Here is a 20,526-nt window from a genome sequence, read left to right as displayed (position 1 = left end):
GTTAAAATTTAAAATACTAAAACGCAAAGTTTGGATGAGAATTAAAAATTTTAAAAATTTACGAACTTAATCTATATTTACATTGATATATAAAAAATATAAATATTTTTATCTTTAATTAATATAATTAATCGTTTATTATTTTCTAACTAGTCGTTTGTTTTTTCGGTTTTATGAAATGTTGGACTTTATGTTGATTTTATTAGATTATTATTTAATAAAAATAAGTAAAAAATGAAAATAGCTGTTTTCTCTCGATTATTTTTAAAAACATACATAAATTTAAAAAATGTGTGACGTCACATCAGGAGGGGGGGGGTTATAAAAATGTGACAACCTGTGACAAGGACGGGGGGAGGGGTTCAAAAGTCCTAAAATTCGTGTGACGTACTTTATGGATGGCCCCATATTACAGTTAAAATATATTTATAAAAATTAAGTTTTTCTCTCTTTTAGAACACCGTTTGGAAATGTTTTCCGCCAAATTTATCACAATCAATCGAAATAGATAATTAAAGTATACTACTATGTTAAAACTATGTTAATACCTAGTACTATGAGCAAAATCCTTGGTTAAGAGTTAAGATCACTCGCGTTTGTCAAAATTCAATACGACACTTAGCACTAAATTTTGTTTGAGCCTGAATTAGTTGAAAAAGAATTCTGTATGTATGATTATCTAGAAAAGGGGAAAAAACATTGAATAGCCATTTGATGGTATAGTATGTTTATGATGGCGTGGGTCAGTGTTTCCTTGTCAAATAATTAGGTAAATATTTTTATTTTTGGTACAATTATTTCCATTAAATATATCTATAAGTGCCAACAGAGTCAAACATTACTAGCAACATTGCTTCTTTATTTTTGAAATCTCGTTATTGTAGTAGAATTTCCCACATCTAAAGTAATGCTGTATCAATCTTGCTTTGACGGTTTACGTAATCTTGCACTGTGGGAAATATGTCGTCGTCGCTATCGTTCTTGTTCTTCATCACAAGACTCCTGCACCAAAGGTGGAGAAGCTTCTGGAAAAAAAAAACTAAATATACTAAGGAAAATAGGACCTTTTTACACGCTTTATATTAGCTTCACCTGTATGTATGTATGTAACCGACTCCTTCGGACTCGATTTTGACCCACTTTTAACGGACAGATTTAATTCAAACTTTGTACACTTATAAAGAATCAGCGACAATATAATAATTTCATAGGTTTATCTCGGAAAAAACAATGAAATTTTTTGAACTCCACAAAGCAATACGATTAAATTGAGACACGTATTGCTGCTAGGACTAAAAAGTGTAAAATAAATATAGTTTATAATATGGCGCGCTCTGTGCCATATTTTTCGTCTATCGAGCAACCCACGCTTTTTCACAATAATAATACCAGTATTTTTTGTTCATTACCATTTTCAGCCTAAATTAGGAATTATTTTTCACTTTTTAGTTTGATGTGCTTTAAAAGCGTGTTTTTTAGTTTTTTTTAACTATATTTATTTTTAAATAAATTAATTTCAGTCTGAGCGAAATGAGATCCGGCGTAGCGGTTAATATGAATATGACATTTTTACAACTGTCAAAAATGACAAATGACTTTGTTTCAAAACTTGCGTTGCGTCCGACTCTCATCGAGTTCGATCTAGGTTCTATCCCCGGCTATGCACCAATGGACTTTCTTTCTATGCGCATTTAACATTTACTCGAACGGCGAAGAAAAAAATCGTGAGGAAACCGACATATATCTCATCAGGCACAGGAGGCTGATCGCCTACTTGCTTATTAGATTACCAAATGATCATGAAACAGATACAGAAATCTGAGGCCCAGACCTAAAAAGCGCTTGTAGCGCCATTTAGTTTTTTATTATGTATATAGAGATGTTACAGTCGAACTATAATGACAATACAAATAATAAAGATCGTATATTTATTAATAATAATAATTTAAAAATATTATTCAACATTACTGCATTTGTTTCATTTTATTATAGCCAAATGATAAGTTTATTTGGCTTCCCTCTCGAATTATTATTGCGCCGGGCATCAAGCCTAGGAGACCAGTCAGAACAGTTAGAACAGAGTTACCAATTAAACCATGGAAGGATTTTTTTATAGGGCAGGAGGCTCACCTGATTTAAGAGATACCACGCCACCCATGGACACTCTCAATGCCAGAGGGTTCGCGAGTGCGTTGCCGGCCTTTTAATAAAAACAAAACTTGCCGATAAAATATTAATATAAAAATTACCTCCAGATTTCTCTGTGCAACTTGAGGTCACCAATTCTGCTTCGCGGCGTTTTCTAGAACGTTTATTAAACATAATTTTTTTATTGATATTAGACAAGCCTCAAACTTTAAGTCTATAACTATAAAAATATTTGTGCCTAATACTTTAAACAATGTAACTGCATGTGAAAACGGTGTATTTTTGTTACCATGGTAACCATGTTAACATAAAATACGCATCAATTTTTAATCTAGGGTTTTATTGCAAAATATTTCAATATTGAGCTTGTTTAATTATTCTAAGGAGCAAAATCAAAAGAAAAGGCTGGCCAACAATGGACATTTCTTTTGTGTCTAGCACAGGCTAATAGCCTTACCTTGTTAAGAAAAAATAAATGATCAAAAACCAGTACAGAAAGCCCATGACCAAGAGTATCTATATATAGGTGTTTTTGAAATATTATAATAATAATATTAATGACACAGTAACCTATGATTTAACACTCTAAATTATCTTCTTAATAACTAATTATTTGAAATTCAAGACATTGACGGCTCATTGGTCTAGTGGTTAGTACCCCTGACTGCGAATCCATGGGTCCTGGGTTCGATCCTCGGCTGAGACGAACATCGATGTGATGAGCATTTGGTGTTGTGCTTAGGTCTTGGGTGTTTAAACATGTATTTATATGTCTATCTATCTATAATATGTATGTATATCCGTTGCCTAGTACCCACAACACAAGCTTCACCAGCTTAGCATGGGACTAGGTCAATTGGTGTGAATTGTCCAATCATATATTATTACATTGTGATTCAAAGTAGACTTAGTGTTAAATAAAATGTATTGGATTTGTTGTTTGGGACCACACTCAAACTTAACTTTGATGTTGGAAAAAAGATTGCTACTTTATATCCTATATGTACATACATGTTCTCAATCAAATCAACTATTGCTATTGCTGCACTGCAAATTTTAGTGCTGTGTGATGAATTTATGATGATCAATCAAAAGATAAAAAGGTAGAGAATCACTTTGTAAACCTAGTTTGTCACTATAGTGCATTCCTACAATCACTCTCATTCTCAATAAAGCCTAATTAATTCCTTTTAAGGAAATCCTTACTTTTCCTCTGATTCCTTTATCTTCTTTTCTACCACGGTCCAAATGTCGTATTTTTCTTCCTTTGCCTCATTAAATTCAACAAATTTCTCATAATATGAACTCGCCACTTTTGAAGGAACAAATGTATTGGTTTTAAGTATTTCTGGAGATACTTTTGATGTATGTGGACTTTTATTTGACTTATTTGATACTGTTTTCTTCTTAAACATACTCGATGCCGTACTACTATTATATACAATTGGTTTTAGTCCATTTTGTTTTTTTTCAGTGGTTATACTTTGCTTTATGTTTTCAGTTTTTGATTTATTTTTTAAAGATATGGGTTTGTATTTGCTTTTTTCACTTAGATTTAAAGATTCTTCTTGTGCTTTAATAATGGACTCAATTGCAGCATTACGGTTTTTCTTTTTTGTAATTTTCTGCTCTATTTCTTTATCTGAGGCAACTTCAGAAGATTCAGGCACAAAGACTTTAGATAATGGATTTAGTTTGCTGATTTCAACAGGTTGACTCTCAGGTGTGACGTCATAATCCTTCACCTAGAAAAAATATAGTCTTCAGATAAGTTATAATTTTAGTTTTTATTATAGTGACTATATTGTTTTGATAATATTAAAACCCAATCTAATGCTAAAATGTTTAGTTTTTAGAGAAAAACAATTCAACAATCAATTGTTTAACTTACCATTTCCAGCATTTGCATAATCATTTGTAAATCAGGGCCTTCACTATAGTCTGTTGTTGCACTAGCATCTCTAAATTGGTATTCCAAATCCTTTTCTGTAAAATATTGTAATAAACAATACATGATATATGAATAATAACCATTATAATAAGTATTATTTACCAGTATATTGTCACAGTATTGTGGCAAGTTATAGAATGTTAAAAGTAAAAGCACTCCTCATAAAAATGAGAAGTCTTAAAAGAGAGATATTATAGTAACTGTTTTCTGTATATACAACACTATGGTATTGTTTTTTATTTTTATTAAGTATAGTTATAGTAAGTTTTGGAGAAATACATAAGAATGTCTACTGTATTATTTTCCAGAAGGGGGCAATGAAGGGATAGCTCACTTCTGTGAATTTTGGTCTAATTTATTAATACAGTTTTAGTCCATGTAACTAACTGGTTTTTGTAAGTGCCATTAAATATAATAAATACCATCGTCATACTCTCTTGTGGGTGTTTCGTGGTATAGCAAAGGGTCAGTTATTGCTATAGGAGCTCCTCCTTGAGCTCTGGCAAGATCCCGATAAAGGGCGTCTTTGGATGTCCAGGATTCATTATCGTTCATATTTACTGAAAAATTTAGTATAATATGGAATAGATGATTATGCCCTGTTCATCTTTCATCATAAATAATCGTAATCAGAATAATAACAACTAACAAACTAAAAAGTAGCACTCGCATTCTACGCTGCGCTGAAGTACTCACATTTTATCAAATGTAGAATTTAGAAACTATACAGTAAATGAGTAAACATAAATATTTCAAGAAATTGAAATCGTTAAGCCCCGTTTTTTTGTTGTAAATATTCACTAAATAACACAAAATCAGAGAGTCTCTAGTCTCTACAAGTCTACAGAATTAAAAAGCAAAAATGTCAATCTGACTGATTGCAATAGCTGTAAAAAAATCTACTTGAATTTTGACATATTTGACAGTGATCAAGTAGAGATTGTGACGTGAAATACATTATGGAATACGGGCTTAGCAAATGTATCATTAGTTTTAAGTGTCATACAAAAATAAACCACAGATTAATAATTAAGTATTCATGCTCATTATTCCTTGAATTATTAGATTACATAAAAGCTGTATGGAAATCATAACATTTTGAATGCAAAATTATGGATATAGATAATCTCTATTAAAAGAGCTTTTTCAATATCCCCGACGAAGAAATAGTCGGGATATTATTAATAAAAAAATATTTATGAGAGAAAAAATAATAATAATGGGCTTGCGAGTGATCGGGGATCGTTCATAAATTTAGAACGAAACGAATTCAAAACCTCTGTTCAAAGTCTATATTAAGTATTTTAGTAAAACAAGGATTTTAATCATTATAGCTTTGTGTCATCGTTAAAATTAGCTCACACTTTCTCATGACACAGGTCATGTTTGGGAAAAATAGTTGTATTAAAATCTCTGCAGTAAAAGACTACAAAAAATATAACTTCATTATGGAATATTTTGAGTTTTGAAGTAATAATAACTGGAAAATTTGGCTGAATGAAAGTTGCATCAATGGCAAATGCCTCATAAATAACAGAAACATTTGTTTTAAGACTAAAGTAAGACTGAACAAAGCTGCAGTAAAACTCAAAATAACTTTATTCGTATAGGTAACCAAGTACCCTTATGAACGTCAGCAGAAAATATGTTAAATTGATTCTAAATTTACATTCACTACCAGTTCGCAAGGTGGTAAAGAGAGCCAACAGTGATATTAGTGATATTAGTATATCGCTAAACTCTGATTCTGTTCTAAAAAAGTTCTCCACTGAAAAAGAAACAAATTTGACTCATTTGAGGGCAATAAAAAATAGAATGCTACGTATTTTTTATCTTTTACCTACAAAAAGGTAAATCTAAATATTTTCTTACTCAAGTGAGTAGTCTAGTACAAAAATAACAAATATTTCAATATCATGATATATATAAAAACTATTCATATAATATTCTTCTTTTTAACTTCCTGCTAAGAAAATTTAAATATTTCGAAAGTCTTGTACTGTTAAGATAATTTATTAAATGTATAACATTTTTAATAAAACGTCAACATACAATTTTATAAATTGAATCATAAAAAAAACTAAAACTTGTTAAAACATTTCTATACATTTCACCTTAAACATATGAATTTTAAGAAACAGCACCAATAAACAGCACCTTCACCTAACATTTTTTTTTTTTTTAATAGAGCGCATCGTGCAATCAGTCTTCTGACTATGAGCAGATAAGTTGTAGGATGGTTTGCGGGTGGAGATATTCCTATCTACCATAGTAATATTAGCTCAGTCAATGCTGCTGAGCTCCAAGGTTCTTCGTCTTTTGAGTCGGTTTATATACTCCGGTCCAACTCACCCTGAGTTGAACAGCTAGGTGGTTAGGATGATATTCCAGCCTAGTCTTGTACTTCTGAGCGTATACTTTTATTTCCTCCTTGACTGTAGGTATGCCTAGGTGTTCATGTACTTCAGCGTTTCTTATGAACCAAGGCGAGTTGCTTATTTGTTTAAGGATGTAGTTTTGTGTTCTTTGAATTTTAGTTTTGTTAGAGTCACATGTAGCTCCCCTCAATTGTATCCCGTAGGTCCACACGGGTTTTATAACAGAATTGTAGATAAGGAGTTTGTTGTCGATGGAGAATTTCGAGTTTCTACCCAGTAACCAGTACAGCCTCTTATATTTAATGTTGATCTCACGCCGTTGTGTTTCGATGTGTTTTTGCCATGTCAATCTACGGTCCAAGTGCAGTCCAAGATATTTAACTGTGTCACTCTGAGGTAGTTCCTTTCCTCCTAGGTTTACAGGGGGGCATGTCTTTCTTCGCAGTGTGAATATCACCTGTACTGATTTGCTAGTGTTCACCCTAATTCTCCACCTATCGAACCAGTTGCTTATTTCATCTAGGCTTCGCTGCAGCTTTAACGTGGCTTCTTCGGGTTGTTTACTTGAAGCTAGGATTGCCGTATCGTCTGCATAGGTTGCAATGTTGACTTCAGAGGTACGCGGTAGATCTGAGGTATATATGGTGTACAGCACTGGGCCAAGCACAGATCCTTGAGGTACCCCTGCAAGTATATCATGAAAACCTGATGTACAATCCATCTCTTTCACTTGGAATATTCTATCGGTGATATAAGACTCTAGGATTCCATAGAAAATATGAGGCAGAAGTGACTTGATCTTGCATAAGAGCCCCTTGTGCCATACGCGATCGAATGCTTCTTGAACGTCCAGAAAAGCTGAGGAGCAGTACTCTTTTAGCTCAAGGCTATTGCTTATGAATTTACACACCCTGTGAGTTTGTTCGATAGTGCCGTGTTGTGCTCTAAACCCGAATTGGTGATCTGGAATTATAGAATTTTCATGAATAGCTTGCGAGAGCCGTCGTAGTAGTACCTTCTCCAGTACTTTAGAGACGATCGGGAGAAGACTTATAGGTCGGTAAGATGAGACGTCATGTGGCGATTTCCCGGGCTTATGGACCATAATCACCTGAGAGACCTTCCATAGCGCTGGAAAGTATCCAACACTTATAATCCGGTTGAACAGGGTCGTCAAGTAAGTTATAGCCTTACGAGGTAATTCGGAGAGAACCTTTTTGTCAATGAGGTCAAAACCTGGTGCCTTCCTATTCTCCATTTGTTGTATGGTTCTTTGTACCTCCCTTGGTGTTACTATCTTCAAGGGCAAATACAATTGGAAATCCTGCTGGAGAATGTCATCTATTTCAGCCTCATCCGACCCAGGAGTGGCTTCATTTGGAACAAATACTTTAGCCAGATGGTCAGCAAAAGCATTTGCTTTTTCTAGTTTAGATCTAGCCCACTTGTTTCTATCTAGTTTTATAGGTGGTTTAGGGATGTGGGTTGATTCAGATTTTTGCATGCCTTCCAGAGAGAGTAGTCGGTGTCTGTTGTAGCTGTTAACGACATCAGGTTTTCCTCAATAGTAGCATCTAGATTTTCTTTTATAGCCTGTTTAAGGTGTTTAGCGTAGATGTTTAGTGCTGATATGCCTAACATAAACAATTTAAATAATATTCCATTTTAAGAATTTCGCATAAATAAATTTTTATAAAATCATTTAAAATTAAATAATGAAATCTCGAGAATATGTACAATTAGAGTCTACTGATATTCAACTATTACTGAGTATTTGAATACAATTGTTTGTATTAGTCAAATTTACTGTCATAATTTTACTTATGGTACAATTTCATAAAAAGTTGTTAGCAATTAGCATATAAAATACATTATTTACAAATTTCTTCTAAAAATAATAACATTATTTAATATCAGTCATATTATAATAATATATCATATATCCAAGAGGCCTTCTGAGTAGGTCTATGATTCAGAGTCGAGACCTAGTGTTTAGTATAACAAATCCAAAACTTTTTGTCATACGGGACTTACACTTATAGCTAAGTCTCAACTCTGACACTGTTATGAGAATCTAAAAAAGGGAGCCTACATATATAACATTGATAGTGCAGTCTACTATTTTAAGTGCTACATTATAATGGTACCAAAAATTTACAATAAAAAAATTTGTTTATTGATAACATATGCCAACTTTTCGAAAAGAGAACTACAGTGAAGGTTAAGCCATCAATAATTCATTCACTAATATTGTATACTTATTTTATTTCATTTTAAGTATCAAGACTGTCGAACTATAATGACGTAACAATATTGTCAATCGCAGTATAGTTCTCTTTCCGCGCAGACTCTACCAATGTCAAGGTAGGTAGGTAGGTAGACAATCTTTAATGAGATAATTTTAGTGTTCAGTTTAAAAAACGAAAGACGGAACTATGTTCTTTGACAATGGTTAAAGCAAACTATAGATAATTTTGAGTCTATGAGAGGACTACATACGCTTATCGTATGTCGGTATATTCATTCTGGTTTTTTCTGACCGTCTTTAATTAATCAATTTTTTAAGATGCATTTGTACGAGAGAAAATTAACTAGTATAGTTGTAAGTATATCATAACAAGCTATTGGATGACTTTTTTTTAATTTCTTCATCTTTCGCCTTTAGGTCCCTTTTTAGTTTGGACCATATGTCCATAGATGCTTCCTCTTTCTGCTTTATTCTTTTTGTATATTTTTCAGTTAGTTCATTTGCTATGTTAGTAGGAGAGAAATTGTTAACTTTCAATTCCTCACTAGAGACCGTATTGATTGACATATTGCTTTCAGTCGACTTTGATTTTTTACTAAACATTATGGGTCCTAAATACAAAGTTTTTTTTGGCATTTCCGGTGCTCCATTGAGCCACTTATCGACTATATCAACAGATTTCTTGATAACCTCTTTAGTAGGTGTGTCAGTGCTATCAGTATTTTCTTTCTTCATAAACTCATCTGGTGTCATAAGTTTCACATTTGCAGTTGGTTGTGTGCTTAGTTTTAATATCCCCGCAATAGCGGCATTGCGTTCCCGTCTAGTTTTCTCACAAGTGGTTTTTGTGGTTCCTATTTTAGATATTAGTTTCTTTTTCAATTTTTTCTTTTCTTCATCATTGAGTTTACTTAAGTCTACATTATTACTAATATCACAGTTTTGATCAGTCTTAATCGGAAGTTGGTCAGAATTATCCGATGATGTTTTCTTGGATGTAAACTCAGGCACGTTAGGGTTGAGTTTACTAATAAGGGCTTTTCCATTATTTGTATAATCTAGTTTGTTTCCTGGGTTTTGCTCAGGCTCAACCTAAAAATAAAAGACATCAATGCAAATTAGGTATGAGAATATTATTTTTGAGTACACCAATTTATGTTGTGTACAATTCAAAGTTACTTGTATGATGGAAGAATATATGGTGAAGAAACAGATTTTTCTTTAACCCAAAAAATTATGAAGTGAATAAGGTAAAAAAGTCTGATAAGTAATCTGTTAGAAAAATGATCATTGAAACAAATGCACAAATATTACTTGATAGGTTAGGATATTTGGATGAACACTGGATGTAGGAATTAATAGTAATAGATCACAAAAAAGATAAAAAGTATAGGCTTTATAGATTTTTTTTTATCACATTGTTTCTATAAAGCCTTTTACCATACATTGTACAAATCTTAATAGCAATATGCTTATTAACAACAAATTATATCACGCAATTTGTGGATGATTCCATCTCTCATTTCAAAATTTCTGCAGTTATTATCTAGACAAAAGTAATATGTGGAATTTACCATTCTTAACATTTTAGTAATGCCTAAAAGATCTGGCTGCATTATAGTGGATTCTGCTGTTTGATGATGTTGTTGATTCCATTCACCTTCAACATCTGAAAATACAAATGTAGATAAATACTTATGCTATAAAAATTGTGTAATATTAAAGATAGTTTTAAATTAAATTTACTTAAATCATAAAATTGTTACATTATTTCTATCTATTTATCTATCATTAAAGGTGCTGATGTATGCTATAATATTAAACGATGGAATCATATTGTAAAGCTATTTCTAGATAGTGCATAAGAATTTTATTTGTAACAATCACATTATATCAAAATAAAAGCATACAATCCATACATACTACATATGTTTTGGCTCTATGTAGTCTTTTTTGTTTTTCATAAAATATCTATTTCTTCATCTTAAATTACATGTTTTCATAATATGATAGTTCTTGTGTCTTTACATGGCAAGTTAAAGAGAGTGCTAATATAATTTAACAGAACAAATTTATTTTTATAATAGCAGTAAAGGCAAAATGTAACAAATTGTTGAGAAAAAAGTGCCACATGCAGGTTTAGTGTGAATAATATTCATTATAATAATAATTTCATAGTATGAATCCCTTAGGTTATTGCTTATTTTGTTAATAGAGGTACAAGGTAGGTTTGTCACAAATTGTATTTATATTATAATTTAGTATTATAGACATAATTTTAATAAATTATTGGAAAAACTTACCCTTATATCCTATTGGTGGTTTTTCATTAGATTCCAATGGCTTATCAATTTGAATGGGTATTCTTCCTTGTGCACATATCAAGTCATCATGTATGCTATGTTTGTTCAATAAGAAATCCATTTCAAAGAAAGTTCAATGTAAAATGATTTTTTGTTGTCTGAAAAATAAATACAAAGCTTAAGACAAGGAGTACAAATGCATAAAATTTTACAAGGGAATTAAGGATGAGGCTCAAACTTTGCCTTTTTTTTATATATTTCAGGGAGCAAACGGGCAGGAGGCTCATCTGATATTAAGTGATACCGCCGCCCATGGACTCACATTGCCAGACCTATATTTGCAACCTGTAATATATATAAAAAAAGTAGTTACCAACTGGTTTACCGAAATCGAATCCAACAGTTGGTAGAGTAGAACTTCACTATAACGATCTACTCTTGAAGAGCAAGGTTATCAACCTACAGAGTACAGCCTATAACTTATAGGTTGTACGTTGACGCATTAGACATTAGTGTCAATTGAATTAATATTAACATTACCATCAAATAAAATAAATAATTTAATGAACATGTACTATTATTGTCAACTTTTCACTTGATTTGAGAATGACAATTTACTACTATAGTGTCTATAGTATATGATAGGGGATGATGCTGAATGCTGATTATGCAGGAGTCACGTGGGACCTTGATTGGAAGTTGGAACAACTCCAAGTGATTTTTGCTGCCGGAAATGCGTCTAAGTATTTTAATTTTTTTTTAAAGTTTTGTGTATTGTATTGAAATTTGTAAACAATCCGCCATTTTCTACTTTTCTATTGGTTAATGGTTATAAGAGATGTGACGTTCACTTTAAAAAATCGTGTTTTTAATAAATCGATTGTTAATAATCGTTTCTTTTTATTTATCGATTATTTCCTATTTTTTTATTTTAAAGTTATAGAATAAACAACATTGAAATTATCGATACCTATTTCTTAATTAGTACTTGTATTTCAATGTTTGCAACTTTCTGTATTATTTAATACTTACCAGAATAAAGTGTTTACTGTGTTTATCCAAAAAGTACCCAAAACCGAATCAGACCACGCCACTATCCATGTGGTCTTGTCTGCCCTACCGTTAGAGACTAGAGTGTATATAAAAAATCGGAGCCCGGAGGCGCGGAGGAAGAGCAGCCCCCACCCGCTGTAACAATTAACAAAGCACAGGCATTATGCAGGCCGTAGAAAGTCGAAGCTGCGGAGGCTTGAATAAAATGCCTGTGCTTTGGTACGCAAGGGTGGAGGGGCAGCATTTCCCGTAGCGCCGGAGCTGTCCAAAAAATCTATTATTATTATTGTTCGGTTAGGTTAGGTTAGTATATAATAAAATAATAGTATATTATAATAAAAAAATAGAAAAAAAATCAAAACAAATAATAGAAAAAAAAACGGGTTAGGGTAAGTTAGGTTTGGTTATACATACTTTTATATTTTTTGATTAAAAAAGCTATAAGTAGCCATGGACTACCGAAAAGCGTGAGCGTTAATGTGTATTTCACTGTGTGCGTTTTCCAATTACAGAGCATAATGCGACTCAGTGCCGCATAATGCTGAAGCTTAATTGGAACGTGAATTAGTTTTCAAATGCATCAGCAGATTGCGCTAAGTCAGTGTTGAAAAAAAAATGTTCTGAATAGAGTTAGCAACCTCATTAATGTATAAATAATGTGGATAACAATAATAATTGGTTGAAAACTTTTTACGCTTATTTTAATTATCAAATTATTTCATTAACATTTTTTTACTGAAATAAGAGAAAACCTTTAAAGAATATATGGTTTTAACAAGCTAAATCAACAGTAAAATATAAGTTTCATGTAAGAAGTTTACATCATTTACGTTTTGAGTAATTTTTTTAAATGATTTCTAAAAAAAATTATATACTTTTTCAAAACTATTGCAATGTTTACAAAAGTACTAGTGGACCCGACAGACGTTGTCCTGCATGATATTTCAAGCGATTAGTAAAGCAAAGTATGAAAGTACCGACTGCAGCGCCATCTGGCGGGCTGATTTGTGAATCTAAACCATTCCCAGATCCCCTTGAACACACACAAAAAATTTCATCAAAATCGGTCCAGTCGTTTGAGAGAAGTTCAGTGACATACACACTCACAGAAGAATTATATATATATAAAGATAATCCTGTAAAATAAATTTGTTTACAGATCCGAATTTTAAAATAAAATTGTATTCATATTTTAAATGTGAATTATAAAAAAAGTAACTATTTATACCTTCATCCATACTTATATTTTTTTTTTTTGCAGTTGAAATAACTTTAATTATTTTCAAAATCTACGACGAAACGAAAGCCTTACAAATTTTTCAACAATAAGTAATATTTACTAACGAAAATTTCGATAAATGCCAACTTAATGAAAAACACTGGTCAATTTTCTGTCACTGTGTTGGTATTTATTGCGAGAAGCACGCGAGAGTTTTGAGAGTGCTCAATTGTGCGAACTGCGAAGCGTTGCTGTAGTTGGAACTTGGAACATTCAACGTTGAGCATTATGCCGCATAATGCGCTCTAGTGCTGTAATTGGAAAACGCACAAAGTACTACTGTTAACTGTACTATCATTCTATGATATGGTGATGTTCTGTGGTTGTAATAATTTTTTAAATTTTAATATGTTCAATAAATAAATAATGTAATTAAGAATATCTCAAAATCCAGTAAATTTATGTAAATACAAAAGAATTTTCAGTTAATTAAAGGTGATACTTGTTAGTATGAGCGACGAAAAGGCTGAAGATGTATCTCAGAGCGATTCTCAAGTAGAAAATACCAAAGAAAATGGTGATGCTTCTAAAACTGATAAAGTTAAAGGTATAGCGCCTATGTATGATGCTTAAATATTTTGTTTCTATTAGTTGAGCTGCTAAGGCTAAGCTGGTCATCTCGATATTTAACCCCAGGCCTATATTTTAAGTGTACCAATAGAGACTACAAAATAGCCTTTGATTATACATTAATATCTGTTTAGTATTTTAATCCTGTTAAAATAGCATGATAACTTTCCAGTGGACATACTTCTGAAAGCGACAGGAAATGCCCCCATTATGAAAAAGAAAAAATGGGCAGTTGATGCAGAGAAACCAATTGGTTGGATTGTTGAATTTGTGAGAAAGTATTTAAAATTAGAAGCTGATGAAAAACTAGTAAGTTATCCTTAATAATTATTCTAGGCTGATATATCTTTATTCAAATGCATCTATTATTCCAATTGTGTACCTAATTTGTGTAACATGAACTTTAACTAAGTTTTATACTTTATTAATTCCTTTTCAGTTCCTGTATGTTAACCAAACATTTGCACCATCCCCAGACCAAATAATAAAAAATCTATATGAGTGTTTTGGAACAGATGGCAAATTAGTGTTACACTACTGTAAAAGCCAAGCTTGGGGATGATCATATTAAATTTGTTGATTTTGGAACAAGGAATTAACTAAGAAAATTTATCCAATCAAAAATAAAATTCCAAAATAAAACTGCATCACATGGTTAGGTTTTAAATTAATTTACTTGGCTACAAATCTATGTTTGTTATAATATATGCATTACTTATTATAATATGCATATTCTCAAAGTATGTTAGCAAAACACATATATCTGCTTTATCTGCATCTGTTCAATAGTGTATAATGTAGTAGATAATCTTTGTTAGTCTTGATAACAAAATAAAAGCATTTTTAGTATTTTTGTTTTAAATAAAGCAAGTTACATTTTAATTTGGTAAATTTTAAATGTGTGCGGCTCAAGTAAATAAAAGACGACATGTTTAATCTCATCCTTGTAAACCATTTGGTGCTTGAGATTGTTCAGATACTCGAAATAATTATGTCCATAATATCAATCAGCTCCTTGTACTTAAATAATAAAAAGATTCAATTGGGCAAAAACTGTACCTATGTTCAGATCAGCATTCTATGTTCATGGTTCAAACATTTTTCTTTAAATAATATTTTTTTGTTTGTATCAATACTACCTTCATAGTTTTGTAAGAAAGTCAAGTCCTGTGTATGTTTGTTTTAACATGGTAGCCATCGAAGCTCCTAAAAAACCAATGACAAACAAAAATATGTCTGGACATACCCCATAGGTTACAGAACTAGAAATAGTGAAAAAATACACAATATTTGTTTTTGTATATTATATATAAGTGATGGGCGAAAATTACATTAAAAACCATAGTTATAATGAATATAAGCTGGTCATTAGGTAAGAAAAGTTTTATATCATTGAAAATGTATTTAAAATAATAAAAAATTTTGTACAATAGTCTTTATTTATTTAAATATTGCTTTTCATTTTTGATTACCACACTAATATTGTTAGGTTGTTTGATTTGGTAAATTGTCTAAAGAAATTAGAAAATAATAAAGTTAAATTTGAACTTGCCATTTTGGTTATAAGAACTCTTTTGAGTAGAAGACTTAAATAAATATTATATTAAGTTGAAATTTTGGTTTGAGAAGCAAAGGTTATTTCGATTTTGAATGTCAGTTTATATTTGGTTCAATTTGTTGTTTGGGTTTGTGTGTTTATCGGGCCTTTAAAAAAAATTATATATCCCTTAATAATTCCCTCAATCAAATTTACCCCCTAAAAAACCTGAGCATCGTGGTTCCCTCGAAATTTGGGGGGAAAACACCCAAGTGGGCATCACTGAAAGCTGAACATTACCTAAATAGTTGTCTATTCCAGTAATGGACAGTTCCAGTGTTGTCACTTGTGTTAGAAGTACTTAGGTAATTGAGCGTAGCGTATCCCACGGACGCTCAAGTTATATTGAATATTATATCACTTTAAAAAGATGTTAAATAGTAAATTAAATAATCGTAAAAACTAAAAAGTTAAAGGTAAGGAAAGAGAAACTATTAAACTATAAATGCTTTAATTCTTCATTTATTAGATTTATATGAGTTTACTGTTTAGTGTTTAGTCATTAGTGTTTACAGTGCCGTTCTAAAATCGGTTGATTTAATACTAAATACTATTCAATATTTATAATAACTGATCCAAATCGCAACGCGACCCCAATCAGTTATTCCAAAAATTATTTTATGTCTCTTTTTTAAAAGTATTCCTAATACTGACTTGGTTCATTCATAATTTTGCTTATGTATTGCAGCGAAGTTCAAATGCTACCGCGTTTTTATATTTTTGAATTTATAAAGCGCCATCTCTGATCAGTTGCGTCCATCTATTAAGAGTTTCGAGTTGCGACCAGCCGAGCCAGCGATATTTTTATTTGAGATGAGAGCAAGATTTGGAGGAATCACACACCACACTAACATTTTCTCCCACCTCAGACCTCAGTCTTTTTGCTTATTTCTCTTCGAAGCATTTTTGATAAGTTCGCGTTTTTTTCTTTTTGTACATTTACAAAATTTAATTTATAACCATAGGTCAAAAGAAGGTGGCGTTGATTGAAGACTGAAGTTGAACTAAAATGTGAAATAACTTTATTATACGTTACTAATTCGTAATTATTATACATATATATTTAAAAAAACCACTCAGACAGCGACAGTACCTAGGAGTGAGACGTATTTACCATACCAGGTTTGTAAACCAGGGCTTTGCTTCGAAGGACGGCGCCCTGGTACGGGAAGGAAATACTTGCAAGTATGAAAGTATTTGCTGTGCTATCGGGCGAGAAAATACTTGCATAGGAAATCGATCCATCTTATTATACAAATAAGAAGCAGAATCGTATTTGCAACAAAAAATACGTGAAACTTGCAAGTATTTTTTTCACTGAGACCATTATGGTCTTTATTCTTAAAGTGACACGAGTCAATTTCCTATGCAAGTATTTTAGTATTTTGGCGGCGCCGATAAAGCCGCGAGAAATACTTGCAAAAACTAAAGTATTTGCTGTGCTATCGGGCACAGGGCTAAAAAATACTTGCATAGGAAATCGATCCATCTTATTATATAAATAAGAAGCAGAATCGTATTTGCAACAAAAAATACGTGAAACTTGCAAGTATTTTTTTCACTGAGACGATTATGGTCTTTATTCTTAAAGTAACACGAGTCAATTTCCTATGCAAGTATTTTAGTATTTTGCCGTGAGCCCTTCGTTTACAAATAACCGTCATATACTGATCAAAATAAGGAACATAATTGTATTAACATTCAATAATCGTAACTTTACTCTTTCTTTTGACTAGTTCACGCTATTCATTCTTATGTCTATACACAAAAGACACATAATTGCGTGTACAAAAGTATTGTTTTAAAAAATATACTTATGTGCCACTTAAAGTTTGTTTATTTCAAGTAATAGTTTAGTTTCCGTTTTTTTATTTTTTGTCAGTTGTGATTTGAGTGCGAGCTTGTTACGTCAACGACTAACCGTGACCTAAATTACAAGCAATTTTTCGGGAGTTTATTGATTTTAAAGTCAATTTTCGATTTATTATATAATATAAATTAGTGAGTGTATAAATGTATAAAACTGTTATTTTTTTAATACTGTGTTTAGTTTAGTTTCGCGAGTTTAAAGGACCGACAATTTTTGAACTCGAAATAGGTAATAGAGTGTAAATAAAACTGTGATTTCGTCATTAGATAATAGTTAAGTTACAAATATTTTTTCCGAAGTTTATTGAATTTAAAGACAATTTTCGAACTATTAATAGTGAGTGTATAGATGTATAAAACTGTTATTTTTTTAATTCTGTGTTTAGTTTAGTTTCGCGAGTTTAATGGACAGACGATTTTTGAACTCTAAATAGGTAATAGAGTGTAAATAAAACTGTGTTTTCGTTATTAGATAATAGTTAAAATACATAGTTAGATAGGTAGAAACTTGTGCTAAATAATAATATAGTCACAAACCATGGCTCCAAAGAAAAGTTTGGCTTGGGATCATTTTGTGGACAAAGGTGAAAATAAAGCTGAATGCAAAATGTGCAAAGTCATTATCTCATACAAATCAGGAGTGTCAAACCTTACCAAGCATGTACAAAGAAAACATATTTCCGTTAACTTAGTGAGAAGGGAACAACAAGTGGATCGTCAAGAAGAACAAGAGGTACAGGCGCATACTTCACAAACTGCACAAATTACGGCAGTCAATACTGCTATACAAACTATCGCATCTAATACGATAAGGTCCAATCCGAACCCATCCAGTATTACAGCATTCCTTCGGCGCGATTGTCAAAAAATAAAAAAACAAATTGATGATCATTTAATGAATTTGTTCATATGGGACTTACAGCCTTTTTCAATAGTAGAAGACAAAGGATTTCGCGAATTAATAAATTTTGCTTTCCCAAATTATACAATACCATCACGAAAGTATTTCGCCAATAATTTATTGCCGGGGCTATATGAAGAAATAAAGATAAATACAAAAACAGCTTTAAATGAAGATGCAAAAAGTGTATGTTTAACGACCGATATGTGGACGTCACGAAATAATGATTCTTACCTAGCCGTTACGGGTCATTACGTAGATAAAAATTTTATCCTTCAGTCGGTTTTACTGGAATGTAAAGTATTTGAGAGCAGTCACACGGCACTTCATATAGCACAAGAATTAAGAAATGTGGCTCAAGATTGGAACATTTTAGATAAGGTCCTCCTTGTAGTGTCGGACAACGGGGCTAATATAAAAAATGCCATACTTCAATTAGAATGGAGACATTTTGGCTGTTATGCACACACACTTAACCTAGCAGTACAAAAAGTGTTATCCCACTCAAACGTAAATAGCATAATAGGCAAAGTAAAAGCCATAGTATCCTACTTCAAAAGAAGTAATTTAGCCTGGAATAAATTAAAAAAGTACCAGGAGCAGGCCAATAAAGTAGTGAAGAGGCCAATTCAAGATGTCGCTACAAGGTGGAACTCCACATTTTACATGATAGAGAGGTTTGTCGAACTGAAAGACGAAATCAAATGTGCTTTGAGTAATTTAGACACTGGCAATTTGATTAATCTTACTACATATGAATGGGACATTTGCCAGTCTTTGGTAGTAGTGTTACAACCATGTGAAGAAGTGACAAGAGAGATGAGCGGACAGAAGTATGTTAGTGGAAGCTCGGTTATCCCCTTAACGATTGGTCTTACCAACGCTCTCAAAGAAATCGCAAGTCAGACATATCGGCAAGAAAATAATATTGACATTTTTCCTGATGAAGTGGAAATGTGTCGACAGGATCTGCTTTCAGAAATAGGCACGCGGTTTTCTAATTTGGAACAAAGCCGAACTTATACCGTCGCTATGTTTTTAGACCCGAGATACAAGTTATACTTTGAGAACGAAAATGTTGCAGACAGCACTAAAAAGTATATTGTGGGCTTAGTAACCGCGATGATAAATGAAAATGAAAAAAATCAGTCTTCAGCATCCACTTCTAATATATCAGATAGCCAGGGGAAAAAATCTAACAGCCTATTATGGAAACACTATAATAAACAAATGCACAATGTGCGGCCAGCTGGCACAGCCAATAGCAGAGCCATAATTGAGACGCAAAAATATTTAGATGACACAGTTTTGTCTCCAGACACAAATCCTTTGGAATGGTGGCGAATAAATCAGCAAATATATCCAAATTTAGCCAAACTAGCCAAAATTAAATTAAATGCAATGGCTTCTAGCGTGCCTTGCGAACGTCTATTTTCAGTAGCAGGGAACATATTGACGGAAAGGAGATCCCGACTCGGGAGTCGAAAATTAGAGCAATTGTTGTTTCTCCAACAAAATAAAAAATGATGATTGAGAATTCTATATATATATATATATATAATAAAAAAAAGTTGTACATATATAAAATGAAATGAAATCTTTTAACTACGCCTGCTAATACTATATTTCACAACTAGCTGATAAATGACCGTAACACTATTAGTAGCAGACAGTCCTAAGCCTGTGATTAACAAAACAAAGTAGGAAGGAAAGATTTCATTTATAAAAAGCCGTGCAAGATTGTGGTACACACACTGTACGATACGATTGCCACCAAATACTTTCAAGTATTTTTATACCTGGTTTTCGTACCTGGTATTTTTACATACTCGTACTTGGAAGCCCTGGTATTGAATTTTGCAAGTATGTCTCATCCCTAACAGTACCCCACGCTTTTCCGCAAGCAGAAAAGTGAACGATCATCGAGGGCTAATGACATACGTCACTGCCCGCCTCACGCTCAGGATACCGCGCCACGTCTCCTCATCATGGCTGGAAATTTCCCACGTATTGTGAGAAGTTGCGTGAAGAGCTTACTATAGAAATGATCCTATGAAGTAAGGTCTTAAAGAAATATCCTTTCGCGGATGTTAAGTACTATTTGCGATATACTTCAATAGCGTGTTTTACAAACAGCTATGTTGGTTAAGCGACATCTAGGATTCGCGTAATAAAGCTAACATGCGCACGGCGCACGCGCATGGGCATCGCTGTTTGTTCGCGACATCT

At 32.3% G+C, this 20,526-nt stretch overlaps 4 protein-coding genes, 1 long non-coding RNA gene and 1 other non-coding gene across 9 annotated transcripts; 2 read left to right on the top strand and 4 right to left on the bottom strand.

Moving 5' to 3' along the window:
• Positions 1 to 831: 831 nt before the first annotated feature.
• On the bottom strand, positions 832 to 4,958 carry LOC125049658. Of its 3 annotated transcripts, none has more exons than XM_047649053.1 (6): positions 4,796 to 4,958; positions 4,522 to 4,659; positions 4,040 to 4,134; positions 3,355 to 3,893; positions 2,250 to 2,302; positions 832 to 1,025 (listed from the first exon to the last, which is right to left on the bottom strand). In XM_047649053.1, the coding sequence occupies exons 2-6, from the start codon at positions 4,652 to 4,654 to the stop codon at positions 973 to 975; spliced, it is 873 nt and encodes a 290-aa protein (XP_047505009.1). In that variant the 5' UTR covers positions 4,655 to 4,659; positions 4,796 to 4,958; the 3' UTR covers positions 832 to 972. The 3 variants fall into 3 exon arrangements, with proteins under 3 accessions (XP_047505009.1, XP_047505011.1, XP_047505010.1); XM_047649055.1 differs by having other exon boundaries at positions 832 to 1,022; XM_047649054.1 differs by having other exon boundaries at positions 4,749 to 4,952.
• Positions 4,959 to 6,801: 1,843 nt separating this feature from the next.
• LOC125049585 (putative mediator of RNA polymerase II transcription subunit 26) lies at positions 6,802 to 11,639 on the bottom strand. Of its 2 annotated transcripts, none has more exons than XM_047648962.1 (4): positions 11,402 to 11,639; positions 11,029 to 11,186; positions 10,300 to 10,394; positions 6,802 to 9,817 (listed from the first exon to the last, which is right to left on the bottom strand). In XM_047648962.1, the coding sequence occupies exons 2-4, from the start codon at positions 11,147 to 11,149 to the stop codon at positions 9,089 to 9,091; spliced, it is 945 nt and encodes a 314-aa protein (XP_047504918.1). In that variant the 5' UTR covers positions 11,150 to 11,186; positions 11,402 to 11,639; the 3' UTR covers positions 6,802 to 9,088. The 2 variants fall into 2 exon arrangements, with proteins under 2 accessions (XP_047504918.1, XP_047504920.1); XM_047648964.1 differs by having other exon boundaries at positions 11,414 to 11,639.
• Positions 11,640 to 13,664: 2,025 nt separating this feature from the next.
• LOC125049764 (autophagy protein 12-like) lies at positions 13,665 to 15,362 on the top strand. Its single transcript, XM_047649211.1, has 3 exons — positions 13,665 to 13,907; positions 14,103 to 14,239; positions 14,370 to 15,362. Exons 1-3 carry the CDS (start codon positions 13,811 to 13,813, stop codon positions 14,490 to 14,492), a joined length of 357 nt encoding a protein of 118 aa, XP_047505167.1. The 5' UTR covers positions 13,665 to 13,810; the 3' UTR covers positions 14,493 to 15,362.
• Positions 15,363 to 16,583: 1,221 nt separating this feature from the next.
• Positions 16,584 to 20,413, bottom strand: LOC125049838. The gene is made up of 2 exons (XR_007117060.1): positions 20,184 to 20,413; positions 16,584 to 16,620 (listed from the first exon to the last, which is right to left on the bottom strand). It is a non-coding gene; the product is annotated as an uncharacterized LOC125049838 (long non-coding RNA).
• On the top strand, positions 16,623 to 20,172 carry LOC125049837 (zinc finger BED domain-containing protein 4-like). The gene has a single exon (XM_047649305.1). It carries the CDS (start codon positions 17,935 to 17,937, stop codon positions 19,822 to 19,824), a length of 1,890 nt encoding a protein of 629 aa, XP_047505261.1. The 5' UTR covers positions 16,623 to 17,934; the 3' UTR covers positions 19,825 to 20,172.
• LOC125050012 lies at positions 20,171 to 20,364 on the bottom strand. The gene has a single exon (XR_007117093.1). It is a non-coding gene; the product is annotated as a small nucleolar RNA U3 (small nucleolar RNA).
• Positions 20,414 to 20,526: the final 113 nt, after the last annotated feature.

This window comes from Pieris napi, chromosome 5 (assembly GCF_905475465.1).
Source record: "Pieris napi chromosome 5, ilPieNapi1.2, whole genome shotgun sequence".
In the NCBI taxonomy this organism is placed as follows: Eukaryota; Metazoa; Arthropoda; class Insecta; order Lepidoptera; family Pieridae; genus Pieris; species Pieris napi.
The sequence above is the reverse complement of the archived record's forward strand: the minus strand, read 5'-3'. Positions and strand labels throughout refer to the sequence as shown.